Genomic DNA, 17,129 nt, shown 5'->3' on the forward strand with positions numbered 1-17,129 from the left:
CTCCTTACTTAAGGAAGGATATAACTGCATTAGCTCAGCAAAGATTCACTCGACTGATTCCTGGGATGAAAGGGTTATCTTATGAGGAAAGGTTGAGAAGGTTGGACCTATACCTACTGGAGTTTAGAAGAATGAGAGGTGAAGTTATTGAAACATATAAAATCCTGAGGAAACTTGATAGGCTGGATGCTGAGAGGATGTTTTCCCTTCTGGGGGAGTCTCCAACTAGGGGACACAGTTTCAAAATTTGGGGTTTCCCATTTAAGACTGAAATGAGAATTTTTTTCCCCTGAAGGTCATTAGTCTGTGGAATTCACATTCCACTGCTCTGTGGAAGAAAGATTTTGATCATACTGCTAATTTTTAGGGTCCTATGTTGGTTTGAAGTAACATTTTAGATTGTACTTTAGCCACCTTGTTCAGTTTGAATTTCTGTTAGACAATTAACAGTTAAGGCAGGCCGAGAACTAAAGGCAATTACTTGCGAGGAACTGTTCTTGATGAACCAAATGACTTTAAAGGTGCAAAAAGGTCTGGGTCCACGCTGTTGCACTTGTTTTAATTACACTCTGCACAATGTGTAGATTTATCAGCTTTAACGAAATAAGCAAAAGGTTTGAACTCAGCAGCTTGAACTTATCTTTGAACAAGATATATTTTAATTAGGATTTTGCTTACTAAATGCCTTTATTTGGTTACCATAATTGTAGGACAGGACACCTATACTTCATGAAGTTATCATGAAGATATCTTGCTCGGAATCACTGCTAACATTTGTTCTTAATTTCCTTAAGTATTCATGGGAATACATTAGTGTTTTATATGAATTGTTTACAACAATTCGTATTATTGATAAGGGGGATGTAACATTGTTTGGACAACTGCTCTGTATTTATACTTGTTCACAGTGGAACATCATTCTTGGGGCCCAAATAAGAGATGGACATTTGTCTCTGCCCTACATTGCTCTGGTTACAGAAGTGGGGTGGCATCAGATGACTCCTACCCTAATTTTGGGTTCTCTATGATATGAAAAGAAACCCAGAACTTTATTCTTTTTTGCTATTTTAAAAAATTACTTTCTGCTGAACCAAACAAGATAGCAGCTACATGTCACATGACCACAAGGTTGGTCTTTGTCTGACAGCTACACCCCAGAAGTTACAAGAACAAAATAATTATTTTCTCAGCTTCTGGAATCTCATACCTCATTGCGCAGATCCCTTATAATCACTAAAGACCAGGAAACTCGCACATCAGAACTCGTCATGCCTATAGGGTTGCTAACAGACTCATACTACACCTGGGACTGTCCAAGCTCATTTCAAAGGGGAACCAAAGGCAGCAAGATGAGCAGCATAATGAGCATCTGATAGGGTCACCTTGCTAGCAGAGGCAGTGGGTCTGTCTAGATGGTGGCTTCCAAACACCAGGCCCTCAATATGGATGGTAATTCTTTCAAAAACTAATGACTGGGACAATATCAGTCCTGAAATCAAAGCCAGATCCAGACACTGGATAAACATCTCTTTTAAAGTCACTGTGGAGAAAGAAGGCCGCATGACTCAAGTGATAATTTTGAAATCTGTATATGCCTTTGAGAACTGAGAAATCCTCAGATTGCTATTTTAACATCAAATGGAAAAGTCACCAGCAGCCTGGCTGAGTAAGCATTCGGTTACCACTTCTCAACTCCATGAAGCCTGCTTGATTTTAAAAGTCTCTGATCAATGTCTGCCAAGTGGTGTAAACATGGAAAGCCCATCGTGCTGCTGTATCATTTGACTCAAGGATTTACATGTTGTTATCTCCAATTAGAAACTCATTGGAATTGAACCCCGTCACAAACACCCTCTGGACTTTGACTTTTCGGACCCTGGAAATCGCGTGAATTAATATTCATTTGTCATTTGTGGATCTTGTAAAGTCCTTTTTCTATCCTGCATGTGTGTGTGTGTGTGTGTTGCACACACACATTTTCATGTGTTCGGAGTGGAAAGTTGTGGACACTCCTCTCCCAGGTTATTTGAATGTGAAATAAACTAACCTTGAGTTAATCATAACACGAGTTTGCTGTGGATTATTAGTAAATTGGATCATGCAAGCCAAGAGATTGGGAAACCAGGCCACTGCATATTTTAAAAAGTAACTCAACACACCTTCCACTTATGGGCAGGTGGTAAGAGGAAATAGGTATAGTTTGCCTGTGCTTCTGCTGTCCGCAACACTAAGCCAATCAAAAGAGGTAACTCAGCTATTTCCTAATAAGAGAAGAGGAACAGTCAGAATTAAGGATACAAGTTGAAAATTCAGAACTCATTGGCAAAGTTTTACCATTACTTCTGTGGTGTAATTCTTCTGTGACTCAGTTCAACATTATTTCAGAAACAGAAGAAGAAAGGCATCGCCTGTGTTGGGAGCATTCAAGGAACCCTAGAGCCTTGACAGATAAGAAACTTCGACACTGTTTTCACTGCTTTTGTTAAGTATATATAACACCTTGCTGAATAAATCCTACTTGATTCATAAATACTGGTCATTCCTACCTTGTTAGGTTATGCACAACTGAGGACCTATTGTTATAAATTGAGAATTAGGAACTTAGATATTTTAAGTAAAAGTATAGCTCAAAACATTACAGAGGCCGGGTCACTGAATTTATTCAATGCTGAGTTAGATAGATTTTTTGATCAACAAGGGACTCAAGGGTTATGGGGGGGGGGCGTAGAGGAAAGCGGAGCTGAGGCCACAATCAGATCAGCCATGATCTTAACGAATGGCGGAGCTGGTCCAAGCAGCCGAATGGTCAACTCCTGCTCCTAATTCTTATGCTCTCGTGTTATTGCTATTATTCAAGTTGGTCTGGATATGAAGACAACAGCCATACCACTGCAACGGCTTAGCTTCTGAGTGATATTATCTGTGTTTGTGCTCGCTTCTAAATCAAAGAGAGACTGAAGCAGTACAGTTTGGGTAATTTAGTTATGTATAAACACGACAAATTATTGGCAGGTTGACCCACATGGTACATTGATGATATTTTCCTGTAACCCAGCTTGCCATTATCTTTCACTATTTTTTTTTTTACAGAAGAACTGTCACCTTGTCTGCACCACAGCTTTTGTGTTGCATTTAGTTTATAGATGGAAATCACTGTTGAGTTTACTCATTGTCAGCTGTGCTTAGATTGGGGCGAGACGTCTACTCAGAGTCATGAGTTTCTGCTGTGTGACCAAACAGGCCGATTCTTGACCCACAACTTTGAGCACATCTGGGGCGGTGGGATTTCCTTTTCCTCCCAAATCCATGGGATGAGTGCATGGAGTCTTGCTGTGAGCAAAAGCCCACCAGCCACGAAGACCTCAGCTGGAATACCATTGGGGTAACAAGCTTTGTTGTTTCTCAACCATCTGATGGCTTATTGTAGCTCTCCCATCGATGGTGGTTCACTCATTGGAGACAGAGTTTACTACATGCTGTGTTCATTAAAGAACTTTTTCTTATCCACCTGACACAGAGATTTTAACCTATCCCAGATTATTTCACAATATTTTAGACAACATTGGGAGTTGGGGTGCTGTGGTGGCAGGTGGGGTACTTGGAATCCTGGTGCACCTGAACTTCACCAAACTGAAAATGAAGTCCTTGCAGACACTCTAAGTGATGTGAATTCACATTTGAAAAGCTTTGAAGTACTTACACCAGGGTCTGCGACAGACAGCATGTCGGGATGAAAGCTGAAAAGTTGCTTCCTCTTCTAACTGATATCCCTTAAAAACATAAACAGAATTACCTGGAAAAACTCAGCAGGTCTGGCAGCATCGGCGGAGAAGAAAAGAGTTGACGTTTCGAGTCCTCATGACCCTTCGACAGAACTAAGTTCTACTTAGTTCTGTCGAAGGGTCATGAGGACTCGAAACGTCAACTCTTTTCTTCTCCGCTGATGCTGCCAGACCTGCTGAGTTTTTCCAGGTAATTCTGTTTTTGTTTTGGATTTCCAGCATCCGCAGATTTTTGTTTTTATCCCTTAAAAACATGCTCAGTGTAATCATTCTCCACCTCTTTGCTGAAAATATGCAGACTCAATTGATTTCTAGGAAGCTAAATCGGATAGGACACCAAGTAACAGCCGTATACACTATTCACTTCAATGGGTTTAAAAAGGGGAAGATTACGGAGATTTTACAACATTGCGATCGTTTTGGTGAAATTGCTGATGAGTGAATCCTTGATATATACCACCACCTTATGCAGCAATCACTACAGGGGAAACTGCCAAGGCAGAAGACCTTTGCTTAATGGAAAGTACCAAAACATGCAACACACCAGTGGCAAGAATAAGTAGGTTTATATTTCGAATATCCCAACAATCATTCTTTAAGTAATCAAAACAAATAGTCATGAATTATACTGGAACCAAACTATTTATCTTCAAGTTGCCATGACCACAGCCTGCTCCCTGTAGCGAGGCCACAGCAGTGGCTGATAAAAGCTACCAACTAAGGGGATATGCAGTGGTACAAGCAAGGAAGCTAGAAAAGCTTGAAACTAACAGGGCATTTCCAACAATTCATTTTTACATGGATTCATTCTGCAGACTGTAATATTAGGTTTAAGAACAAGACATGCGCTTTGTAATTCAGAATTATTAATGCAATTAAAATCTAACAAAAAATTTGAATTGTACATTATTAAGCTACATGAGCACAGCAGTATTCAGCAACAAGGTAAATAAACAGGTTGCTGGAGGCCAAATGCAAGAATTATGTTTCCATCTGGAAATCCAGAGTATTTTCCAAAGTGGTATCGCTACTAACAAAACTAACATTTCTAATAGTCAATAACTCTTAAATATTATGTGTGAATATCTGACAAGAGACCATTATTAAGATGACAGCATACACCATAGCAGAGCGTCTACTTGAAAACAGTTCAGTAATTCAGGACAACTGTGACCCACTGACCTTTATGACAACTGAGACCAATACAAAAACTGACCTAATAATAGACTCCATATGGACTGAAATCCTTGCGACATGAACTCACATGTAACTAAACATATCTTGTAGCAGCTTTACGCAAATCAACAGGAGCCCCACTCGTAATATTTTTACAATTACCTTTTCTGCCAGTGGGGGTGGGGTAAAGAGGGCAAAAAGCAAAGGGAAACCCAATGTAATCAAAACATTGAACATAAATTATATTGGTTGATTGCAAAGTTACACGAAATTGTAGGGAAAACAACATGGTGGATACTCGGAAATGGACATGTCACATTTTGTACAAGTTTTGCTTGCCGTTTACTTAAATTAAAACATGGAATACTAAGCACCCTGAAGCATTATAAACCCGGAAAAGCAATGCAAGATCAAAGCAGAGGAGCAACCGACACCTCATTTATCAGACTTCATTGGCAAAAATGAAGCCTATATTTTAACCATCTCTTCCTATTTAGAGCAGTATACTTCTTTGGCAAGTTGAAACTGTCATTTGCTTCCTAAACAGAACACTGAGCAATATAGAGAGTAGTCAGTTTTAAAACAAATAATGTGTTTTCATTGAAAATGGTTGTCAGAAGATAAGAAAATTAAACTGAACCGGAAAACTAATAATTCACAGAAACAAATGTTTCAGAATACTGGAGATCAAAGGATCAATTTTGTGACCCCAACTGTAAAAGTATTTCTTATTATATTGACCGGTGCCATCTGAACATTAATTAAAGGAAAAAGAGCTGGCAGGTGGCAGGGAAACAGGAGCTGATAATTGGCCCCCTTCTTCTTGCTGCCTTCACAACTCAACTCATTCTTCAGCAAGAAATGCCACTAGGCAGACAGAAATGCATACTTTGTAATTTAATGATTAAGTATAAGATGAAGAGACTTACATTTTAAAAAAGCTACAGTTAATGAATGCAGATATCTTTCGGATCATGAGCTTCATTTACAATTGGCTGCACTATTCAAAACCTCACTTCAGCCATAGTCAAAATCTTGAAAATAATTCTGCTCTCATACAAGTCAATTTGCAGCTCCTGATTTTCACAAAAAAAAGAGCAGACTTGGTACTACTCAACCCAACCCCTCACATCTTCCAATTTGTGATTACAAAAGAAAAGGCTTCATCATGACAAAGAGCTAATGAAATTGAAATAGAGCATAGTACCATTTTGACTTACCACTTCACTAGGCAGGTTGTGAAGGTCATCAAATGGTGTTTCCAGTGTGTTCGTATCTACATTTAATATGATCACATCATCTAAAGCTTTATTCTTCACCTTCTGTTGGAAGGAAAAGAGAAAATTTGCTCGGCATTGTTGTAAATATTATTTCAATTATTTTAACAAAAGGCCTGTGGTCTTCGGGTTGTGAAAGGAAAAATTGTACTTCCACAATTGCTATATTATCAGCCAGCTGTGTTCTCCCAGAGGGGAGCAGTTCCAGCAACTGAGCACTTATATGGAGATTGTCTGTCCATACTCAGGTGTGTGGTGGCAGTAGTACTGCTGTTACGGGTTGCTGTGTACAGCCAAGAGGGTAAAGTCACTTCCACATAGATAAAAAAGCTTCAAGTACTCATCACCCCCTAAGTGTTGGGTTAATGAAATCATACATGCACAACTATATTCTGCAGTGAATCAGGCAACATTTGGGCTGAAGACAAGTTTACATATTTGATGCTTAGCTCCAAGTTATACATTCAAGAGGTGGTTACCCATTACCACTGATTAAAAAGGCATAATAGAAAGGTTTAGGAAGATGAAGCAAAAAAAAAACACAGGTCCAGGCTCTGGCAATTTCCATCCACAGTGCACGGTGAGCCGGCTGAGATTGCAAATCCACTCATTGAGCTGTGGTACTGCTCCTGTGGGTTGCTGTACAAAGTCAAAGGGGTTAAGTCATGTTTCTTTCCACATTGAAATGAGCAGGTAGTTATCAGCTAAGAGCATCATGGAGCATGAATCAAAGCCTGGTAAGTGGAATTGAGGTGCTGATTAGCCATAATATAATTAAATGGTGGAATACGTTCAAGTCTCTGAACAGCCTATGTCCAATGATGCCTTCAGGAATTCATTGCAATCAAATAAGACCTCATTGGATGCCTTGTAATTCTATGAGGTGCTTACAGATCTGATGGATGAAGGTGAGACAATTAATTTAACCATATGGATTTCAGGAAGTCATGTGACACTCCCCTACACAGCACACTGAGTAGCAGGGTTAAAAAGAAACTGGGCTGAACTATTCGTGGCTGAAAGGTTGAAAGCAAAGGGCAGAGATGCATTTGAAGACGTCAGAATAGAAATGTGTTACTGTGAAGTCCTACAAGGGGTCAGGACCAGGACCGTTGTTATCTATAACTTTTATAAATGAACTGGAGGACAGGGTAGCATCCAAGTTTGCAGATAATACCACTTTAATGGCTTATGATGCTAACCGATATGTGATGATTCAAAAGAATCTACACAAATTGCAACAAAAGAGTGGCAGATGGAATTCAATGCGGGTACAGGAAAAATCAAGAGCTCAAACACTAGAAAAGTGATCTGGATTGTTAGGTGGATTCCTCAATGAAAGCATCAGTTCAGTGTTTTGGGGGAGATGAGGGGAGAAAGCAAATAGAATGGGTTGAATAATTAAGGATGTTGAAGTAGGTATCTCAGTGAGGCTGCAACCAAAGTACTGTTCTGGGTCTTGATATTACAGGGAAGTTGCATGATCATGAGATGAAGTCCAGAGGAGATTGAAGACACTAATTCTTAAATATAAAATATCCTAAATACAAGTGGTTATGGTACTGGATAAGTAACCCAGGCATTATGAGTTCAAATGCCACCATAACAAAGTGGCTGGCACCAGAACAACTGGCCATGAAAGCTATGAGATTCTTGTAAAAACTCAACTGGTTCACTAACTTTTACCTGTCACCTCCAGTTGCCCTGAGAATGGGCAATAAATAGTGTTTTGTCAGTGTCACCCACATCCTAAGAATGAATAAAGATAGTGGGCCAAAATAAAGAGGAAAGATTGCCCACGCTGGGACTTTGACCTCCAAAGTGGATGGCGATCTTCAAAATATTCACGGGCACAGAAAATTTGATTTTTATCAACATTCTTTTTTGGGTTCAAAGTCCAAAGTTTAGGGGGACAGTTTAAAGTTGAAGTTGTGAAAGGAAATCAGGGAATTGAGTTAATTTCTTCCATTGTGGAACAGATTACTGGCAGGGGTGGTGGAACAGAAAACCATGGTAGATTTTTAATAGGAAAAGGACTGGATGAATTTCTGTTCCAAAGGGATAAATGTTAGTAAGGTACCTGAGGGGAGCCTGTGGAAGGGTGAGGGTTATGAATAAAACACGAGTACATTAATTAATAAATATCCAAAAGTTTTGGACGGCATAGCATAGGTGAGAACAAACAATAAATGGCCATGGTTTTAATTGCAACTACTGATGTCGCTTATCAAGAAAAAGTGACCAAGGAGCGAGGGCAAGGGCAACAATGTGAAGAGATTCGGTAAAAAATACACAGCAAAAAATATAATTACACAAGAATCCTAAATCAGCTGTGAGCAGGTGTTGGAACGTTTAAACATCTTAAGAAAACACAACACGATGACCATGGCTATCTGTCTTAGTCCTCTTAAAATCCTTTCTTTTGAGAGCTTAGCACAAGCATCTCTTACAAGGGAAGAGGAAAGAGAGAGCCACCTGTGTCTCAGCATTGTTCGAATAGCTATAAAATTGCAAGGAAAACTCACTGTCTAGTAGGAAGCTTTAAGTGGATCTTGATCATTAAGTGTCAGTGCTCTAGAAACAACTTTGCACCTCCAGCTTTTTTCCTAAGTTCTTATTTACCTTGTAAAGAAAACTAAATACTTTTGACTGTATGTCTGAATCATTTCAATAAAGAAAATATTTAATTTTCCAGCCACAGAAAGATCTACAGAAGGCTGTGAAATGATATATGTTATTTATTGCCAATCACATCATACTGACATAAAAGCAAAATACTGCGGATGCAGGAAATCTGAAATTAAAACAGAAAACGCTGGAAGGACTCAGCAGGTCTGGCAGCATCTGTGGAGAAGGAAACAGAGTTAATGTTCCGAGTTAACGCCTCACGTCCGTATGAAGGAGAGTCATACAGACTCGAGGTGTGAACTCGAAACGTTAACTCCGTTTCCCTCTCCACAGATGCTGCCTGACCTTCTGAGTATTTCCGGCATTTTCTGTTTTTATGTCAAATCATACTGACTCTGAGGGGAGCATCATTTGTGGAGATGTGAGAGACTCACTTGCTTCACTTCTGTCAATATTCTCTTAAAAATGATTTTTATGGACCTTTGTTTCTAAAAATTGGTGAAGCCTGTGGCCGTAAGACCATAAGACGTAGGAGCCGAAGTAGGCCATCCGGCCAATCAAGTCTGCTCCTCCATTTAATGAGATCATGGCTGACCTGATAATCCTCAACTCCATTTCCCTGCCTTTTCCCCATAACCCTTGATTCCCTTACTGATTAAAAATCTGTCTATCTCAGCCTTGAAAATGCTTAACGACCCAGCCTCTACAGCCCACTGCGGTAAAGAATTCCACAGGTCCACTACCCTCTTACAGAAGAAATTCCTCCTCATCTCTATCTTAAATGGACAACCACTTAGTCTGAGATTATGCCCTCTGGTCCTAAACTCTCTCACAAGGGGGAACAACCACTCTGCAGCTACCCTGTCAAGCCCTCTAAGAACTTTATATGTTCTAATATGGTTGCCTCTCATTATTCTAAACTACAATGAGTACAGGCCCAACCTACTCAACCTCTCCTCATAAGAAAATCCCTCCCATACCTGGGATCAACCTAGTGAACCTTCTCTGGATTGCCTCAAATGCCAGTATAGCTTTCCTCAGATAAGGACACCAAAATGGGTCAGGGTATTCCAGGTCTGTGTATGTATGCCAACTAATGCAGGAAAAGTTAAAACTAGTGTATACATCCTAACCAAGTGCCTGAAACTTGGAAAACGTAATTAAATCATATCTTTCAGGGAAAAATCCGAATAAAAATAGCTTTGAAAACATTCAGAACATAGCAGTGCCCACTTTGTTGTAGATACAGCATATAAACATGGGGTTGCACCTTCCGGTTGGTGAGCAGGGGGTGGGGCCCACTCGCCGACGCATAAAATGACGCGGGGTGACATAGGGCGGGCGTCCCGACATCACCCACGCATCATTTACATTCTCAGGTTGGTGTGCGCGGAACCGAGTCGGCCACTCGCCCGTCAACCTGTCACCGGCCATTTAAGGCCATTAATTAAGTAATTGAGGTAATCAACGGACCTTAAGGTTGACGGGGAAACTGGGAGTCCAGGCGGGCTTCTGAAGAAACATGAAACCTCATCGATGGGGGGGGGACGAGGTTTCACGAGGGATTTTAAATGTTTACAAAATAGTGAAATAAAAGAAATTGACCTGTCCCCTCATGTGACACTGAATTACTTTTTCAACCCTTCCAAAAATTCTGAAGCTTCCAGCGATCTCTTTGAGGCAGCACCTTGTCTCAGGGAGATCTGTGCGCTCCCTCGCGTGCATGCGCGAAAGCGTGCACTCCCGGCTCAGGGAATCCCCCCCCCCCACTCCTGCTTGTCCAGGGAGCGCACAGCGCTTCCGAGCTGACATCTCGCTGGGGGCGGGGGGGGCTTTAATTGGCCCGCCCACATAAAATAGCAGCACGCCCCCAATTGGGGGTGCCGATTGGAAACCCGCCCACCCACCCATGCCTGCTCCCACACAACCCCCAAATGGGGGGGGGGGAATATTGCTCATGAAGTTTGTTGTGTTAACAACAGTAGAATCTACATCCTGGAATTTTTTCTGCATTTTTCTGCCTAGATATGCACAATCTGGGTGCAAACAAATTACATGGCTTAAAAGGCCATAGTGTTTTGGGCAAAACTACAATGCACACAAGTCTCCTTGCCTTTTTACGTCCATCGATCAAGCATTTTGCCCTAATGAATCCTTACCCACTAAACTGGCTACCCCATTGACTCTCAAATGCCACCATCCTCCAATTGCACTTGTTCAGGAAGGGGGGTCTCTTAACATTGCCACCAGCTTTTCAGGCACAGTAGGAAACAAAGTCATTCTACTAGTCTTTTAATTGCACTTTTTTTGAGCATTTAAAAGATTATCCTTAATGAGACCTGCTCTGTATTATGTTTCTTTTAATCCAGTTTTTAAGTACAAGTCACATTAAAAATTGAAACGTTTCCCTGGTTGCAGGTTCTTAAACACGTTGTGTCTAATGCGCATCAATGATGGTTAAATGAGTTGAAACTTCTGATTTTAAGGCTGTAAACATGCAGGTTTGGCATTTCACTTGGCCTCGGTAGTTTAAACTGCATGTAAGCCAATTGGTGCCCATTTTGAATTTGGGCATATTGTATGTTTTTTTTATATTTTATCGTTCACAGGATGCAGATATTGATGGCTAGACCAGCCTTTACTGCCCATCCCTAATTGCCCTTGAGAAAGTGATGGTGAGCTGCAGCCATGAGTTATAGGGACACCCGCAGTGCTGTTAGGCCTAGGTCCGATGCCGGGTGGTCCTTTTGGTTTCATGCCTTTTAGACTTTGTAGCAGCTCGATACTACTGAATAGCTTGCCCGGCCATTTCAGGGGCAATTCAAGAGTCTGGAGTCACATGTAGGCCAAATTGGGTAAGGAGGGCAGATTTCCTTCCCTAAAGGATACTAGTGAACCAGATGGGTTTTTACGAAAATCAATACTGGTTTCCAAGTCACCATTAATGAGACTAGCTTTTAATTTCTGGTTGATTAATTGAATTTAAATTCCATCAGCTGCCATGGCAAGATTTGAACCCATATCCCCAGAGCCCTCGCCTGGGCCTCTGAATTACTAGCCCAGTAACATTACCACTACACCACTGGCTCCCCTAGAGGATCGACATCAGCAGAATGGGTGCAGGTTCAGACATGACTTGCAGGTTGTGCTCAATGAGTAAACTGCAGGCCAACAAATGTTTGCCCTAAATACAGTACAGACAATGTTGAGAATAATGCACAGCTCTTTCAGGGTCTCCTCATGGCTCACACTACACTAGCTTGCTTTTAACCTAAGAGGTCCACGTGAATATTTACTGGCAAGGCTGCAGTGTAAGGAGTACAGAGTTAAAATCACTCCAAATTTTAGTTTACGGAACATAAACACAGTCACCTTATTGCATGGAGGTGAGAAAGGAGAATTTTTTAAAAAACAGAGTTTAAATCTTCAATATATATGTTTGCAGCAAATATTATGCTCTCAACTCTTCTCAGCAAAATACAGCATTTTTCTTTGTACTCAACAAGATGTGGAATGTCAGTGGCTGGGAATTGGAATTCCTCATATTTCAGGCATCCAGTGTCAGCAGCAGGTCAGGTACAGCACAGCCAGATGCAGAGTAAGTTTCCCATTATTCTCATGTAATAGTATGCCTCAACCCCAGCTTCAGAACAATATACCCTGCTACACTAACATGACAACTTTTTTTTTTACTATTTCCTACATCATCCATCCTGGTTCATGCCCACTAGAAAACAAGACTGCCAAATATATTTCACATGGATCCCTAAAAGCAACAGAGAGAGGAAACGGGGCTGGATTTGTACCTCTTCTAAGAAGTGAAAGGCAATGCCTAAAGCACCATACCACCCAATTCCCTAGTGCAATATTTTTAACTGTGTTTATAGAGAGAACACAACTTCAGCAATGAAAAAATATACAGCATCAAGAAGATGGTTTAATTCCTTATGTATAACATGATTGTTTTGTTTGCCATTTGATTCTAGACGACATAAATCATGAAGGTTATTCTGCAACCTAAGAATTAAATATTATTTCTGGGTTCATTTTTCTAAACTTCATGTGAACAATTAGAGATTGATTGATAACATTGTCTTGATAGCTAAACTATTATAGGCAGAGACCAACTCTTCGCACATTCTTTGCGTACAATTCTACCCACAGAGATCTTATAATGAAACTCAAAGGACTCCAGGAAACATTCTGCTGAAGGACAGCCCCTCATCTTACCATGAGGCAGTGCGTTTGCAAACTGTACAGTGGGTCACTGTCTTGAAAATCTAAAAGTCAAGACGTTCAGCAAAATGGTTAATTATCGAATAGCAAACCCCGCTTAGTGCAAAGTTGCTTTCTCTAATTTAAATGTTTTCTCCATTTTCTCAAATATCTTGAGAACAGTCCCATGATTCATACCTTTTCCATCCATTAACAGTATTTATTAAGCATGTTTTCAACTTTTGTAACTTAAGACTGCAACATTATTGATGGCACTGTGACTCTGACAGTTAGTCAACATGCACTTTCTGCCCTTTAAGCCACGTATTAAGATCTCTGTGCTACGAGTCAGCACAGGTTACTAAAAATAGCAAAAAATATTCAACTTACTTCCATTAAGCTCAGGTGAACTCCAACCAGATAGGGCATGGGGGCACTGGAATAAAAAACAAAACAAACTTGATACGTCAAAGGAAGCATTTATGATCAGGACACAATGACTGAAAATCAAGGGCAAGACTGCTTGTGAAGCAATGGTCTGCAATGTGAACAACATATGCACACTTAAAACCTAGAGCTTCTCAACTCTAACATGCCATCATGGGAAAACAAGTGGAAAATGCTTCTGCGCAGGAAATGAGGGATAATCACAGTGGGAGGCAAAAAGGAATCACCTTTACACTGCTTTTGTACTACCTGCCAACTAGATCAAACATACACAAAAATGGATGGAGAGCATTTAAAAACATAGGATGCAACATATTTCAAAATAAACTCATTATTTAAACATATTTCAAAATAAACTAATTATTTAAACAGGATATGCTTGCAGTGCATTAAGAATTTGAGTGTTATTTATCTCAGAATTGCTTCATGTACAAAATATTTATCAGCCGGAGGCTTATACATGTAACAGTGCAAGCCAAAGTCGTGCACGCACAGCCACACTTTGATCAAATGGAAAAAATGGGTAAATTATGAAGTAATGTTTCTTTGGCACGCAAATTACAATTGAGATGGGCAACTGTTAACAAGGCCTGCTTTCGCTGAAGGATTTTATTTGTTAATTATGTGATTTCCTGTAGCAATTACTGTCCTTACATTATGCAGAGCAGGGAAGTTAAGTGACAAATAATTGCTCCCATTTCACGAAACCAGGCTTGTGGAAATACTGCCACTGTTATGCGTTATCCCGTAAACAGTAACTCTGCTGTAATAAACTGAATTCAAAAACTGCATCTGTGCAAGGACTACCAAGTGAAAAATTTAATATTAGATTTTGGACTCCCATCACAATAATGCACATACTGGGCTGACAACTTCCTCATTGATTTTTACCTACAGCTTGATGGGTGGCTTCTGAAACAATGCTGTCGCTGTCTATTATTAAAGATTAGCATTAGCAGTTGCCCATCTTGGAGTGAAGGATGGACATTTCAAGCACAAATTTCAGGCAGCTAAACTATTAACATATTGTTTGTTACAAAATGTGGGAAAGCGCTTATGACTGCTTTCATAGCTCAATATGGTAGACGGGGAAAAAGGCGCAAAAGTTAGCCTGTTCTTGCAGCTCTTTCTGTTCTTTCCATTGTCGGTGCTTTAGTGCAGGAAATAGGTTCCACAGAAGCTAACTTGGATTTTTATGAATGGTTCAATTGTTTCTCCCCTTCCACCATACCCCCACTATTTACAGCACACACAACGTAGTCTCTAGCCAATAACATTTTAATCTCAATTTCTGAATAGTCATGACTAGCTTAATTTGTGTAAACAGCAACATAAACCCTGCCAGAAATGTAATCCCCAGAACACTTCACCAGTCCCCAGTGAATCTGGAAGACTGGCATATAATTCTGTGCTGTAACAATGCTGTGATTCTGTGTATGTATTCTACCAACGCAACACAATAACTTCATTATGTATTTATATATGCAATTTAATACTTTTAACTCTGATCTTGATATTTTTCATCCTCTTGTGATATACCTACTGCATCACCAAGCTTACCATAAATGGGCAAACTGACAACACAAATACAGCTATTATTGTGCTTTTAAGTAATATAAATGTACATAATCTTATTTTGCGACAGTATTAATATCCTTCAGCACAGTAAATTTTAAAATACATTTTTTTTTAAGTTTTGTGAAATCCAGCAGTCACGTCTTAAACCTCGTCTACATGGTTAGACAAAAATCAGTTCAGTTCATTAAATTAAAAGAAATCTTCCACAGTAATTATAACATGCTTTGTGTCCCTAAGCATTTTTGACGGTATCCAATTATAATCTGACGCATGCTGTATTATACAAAAAGCAGAAGCATTTGCCAATTCAAATTATTTTGATCTTCAAGTAAGACAACACTGATCAGAAAGTGTGTTTATATATTCCACAATAAAAAACAAAGACAATAAATTCACACCCTCTACATGAGACGTTGTAATTCTGAACAGCTGGAAATTCAGTAAAAAAAAAATCAATTTAGCAGCTGTTACATTTAAAATGAAATATTTTTAAATTGGCACACTACATCAATCTTACCTATAAAGCAGTAGATTTCTCAACAGAGGATTAGATATTAGCTGTCTGGTAATTGTGACTATTGTTTCACCATTTGTTGTATTTTCATCAAAGCATGAAGGTACACCAAGTATTCCACACAATAAAACTAGTGTGACTAAGAAAGTTAGTTCTCAAGGTCCAATATTGAAAAAGGATTTCAAAACCAATGCCAAATAAAAGACAAGCAAATGGCATTCTATATTATTATTGAACTATTACATTCAACAGAAAACAATTAATCAAAATTCAGCAATGCCCCAAAGGAGACAATCCTGGATAAATGTTAGCATCGGATACCCTAGAGCCAAAGCAGCTCCCCCATTCAAGCATTCAGCGTAGGTACAAATGTCTTCTTGGTCATTACTGATTGTTTTACTAAGCTGACTATGACTTAACCTATGAAAGACCAGACAACAGCTACCACTGCCAAGGCTCTGTAGCAATAGGTGTATCCAGTGCTATGACTACTCACTCCGGCTACACTCATGCCAAAGAGCTCCTTTCAAACTATATACACTTTTGCTGCATTGTCCATGCATGGCACTGCTAAAAGCTATACCACTTATTATCCTTGTGGGGATGGTAAGTGCAAACAGACTTTGCTTACCATATTGGCAAACCTTGGAAGCTCAACAATGTAGTCCTGGATAGAGGATCCCCTTCACTGCACTACTGATGTTACTGCTATAATTTGGAGTTTGGGCATCAATATTATGATGGGCTAGTCCTTGGATTCCTTGACAGTTAGCTGGTTGCAGTGGCACCACCCAGCTGCTGCAATACACTCAGAACAGAAAGGGAGCAAGATGAAGGCTAAAATTGCATATTCAGTAAGGCAGCTTGAACTATCCCTGTGTTGTCAAGTGATTGCGTACTATCTTCAACAGGGAGAGCATTGAGAATCCATAATGTATGCAGGAGTAAGGCAAGTACAACCCAGGTTTGTTGTACCAGCAGTCATGAAACAGGCAAAGTAGGTGTTAGCGCATAAGTAAGTTGTGCATCAAAAGGCTGCACAGTCGTTTACATTTTCACTCCACAAGTCAACACCACAGACGCAAAGGTATACACAAGAGAGGGGCGCTCCAGTAACCCTTCCAAATGGCTGTCGCAGGTTTCTCAGCCTGAACCTATTCATTGGATACAGTGAATGAGTTCAGAATCTACAGTCTGATGAGCTACCGATGTTACAAAAGAGACACCCCAAAGCGAAGGTATTTTCTCCAAATCAGCACAAGCTGGGCACCACCTCCAATAGCTAGTTCAAAGTCTCTGCAAAGTATCAATCTAGGTAGCTGCAACAGTTGCCAGATAAGATGAAACATTTGACTACTGACCAACCAGAAGTGCCTAGTGGTTTAACCCCTTCCTAATAGCACTATGGATGTATGTGCACCACACGGACTGCAGCAGCTCAAGAAGGCAGCTCACCACCATCTTCTCCAGGGCAATTAGGGATGGGCAACAATTGCTGATCTAGCCAGTGAT

At 40.1% G+C, this 17,129-nt stretch overlaps 1 protein-coding gene across 2 annotated transcripts in view; it reads right to left on the reverse strand.

The window, feature by feature from the left end:
- The window catches only part of dennd1b (DENN/MADD domain containing 1B), a 277,534-nt gene that overhangs the window by 69,834 nt on the left and 190,571 nt on the right, over positions 1 to 17,129 (reverse strand). For both annotated transcript variants that reach the window (XM_041208107.1, XM_041208108.1), the window contains 2 exons: positions 13,469 to 13,514; positions 6,179 to 6,280 (listed from right to left, as the gene is read on the reverse strand). In XM_041208107.1, the coding sequence (XP_041064041.1) occupies positions 6,179 to 6,280; positions 13,469 to 13,514 (148 nt within the window). The remainder of the gene's footprint in view (positions 1 to 6,178; positions 6,281 to 13,468; positions 13,515 to 17,129) is intronic.

This window comes from Carcharodon carcharias, chromosome 16, assembly GCF_017639515.1.
Source record: "Carcharodon carcharias isolate sCarCar2 chromosome 16, sCarCar2.pri, whole genome shotgun sequence".
Taxonomy (NCBI): Eukaryota; Metazoa; Chordata; class Chondrichthyes; order Lamniformes; family Lamnidae; genus Carcharodon; species Carcharodon carcharias.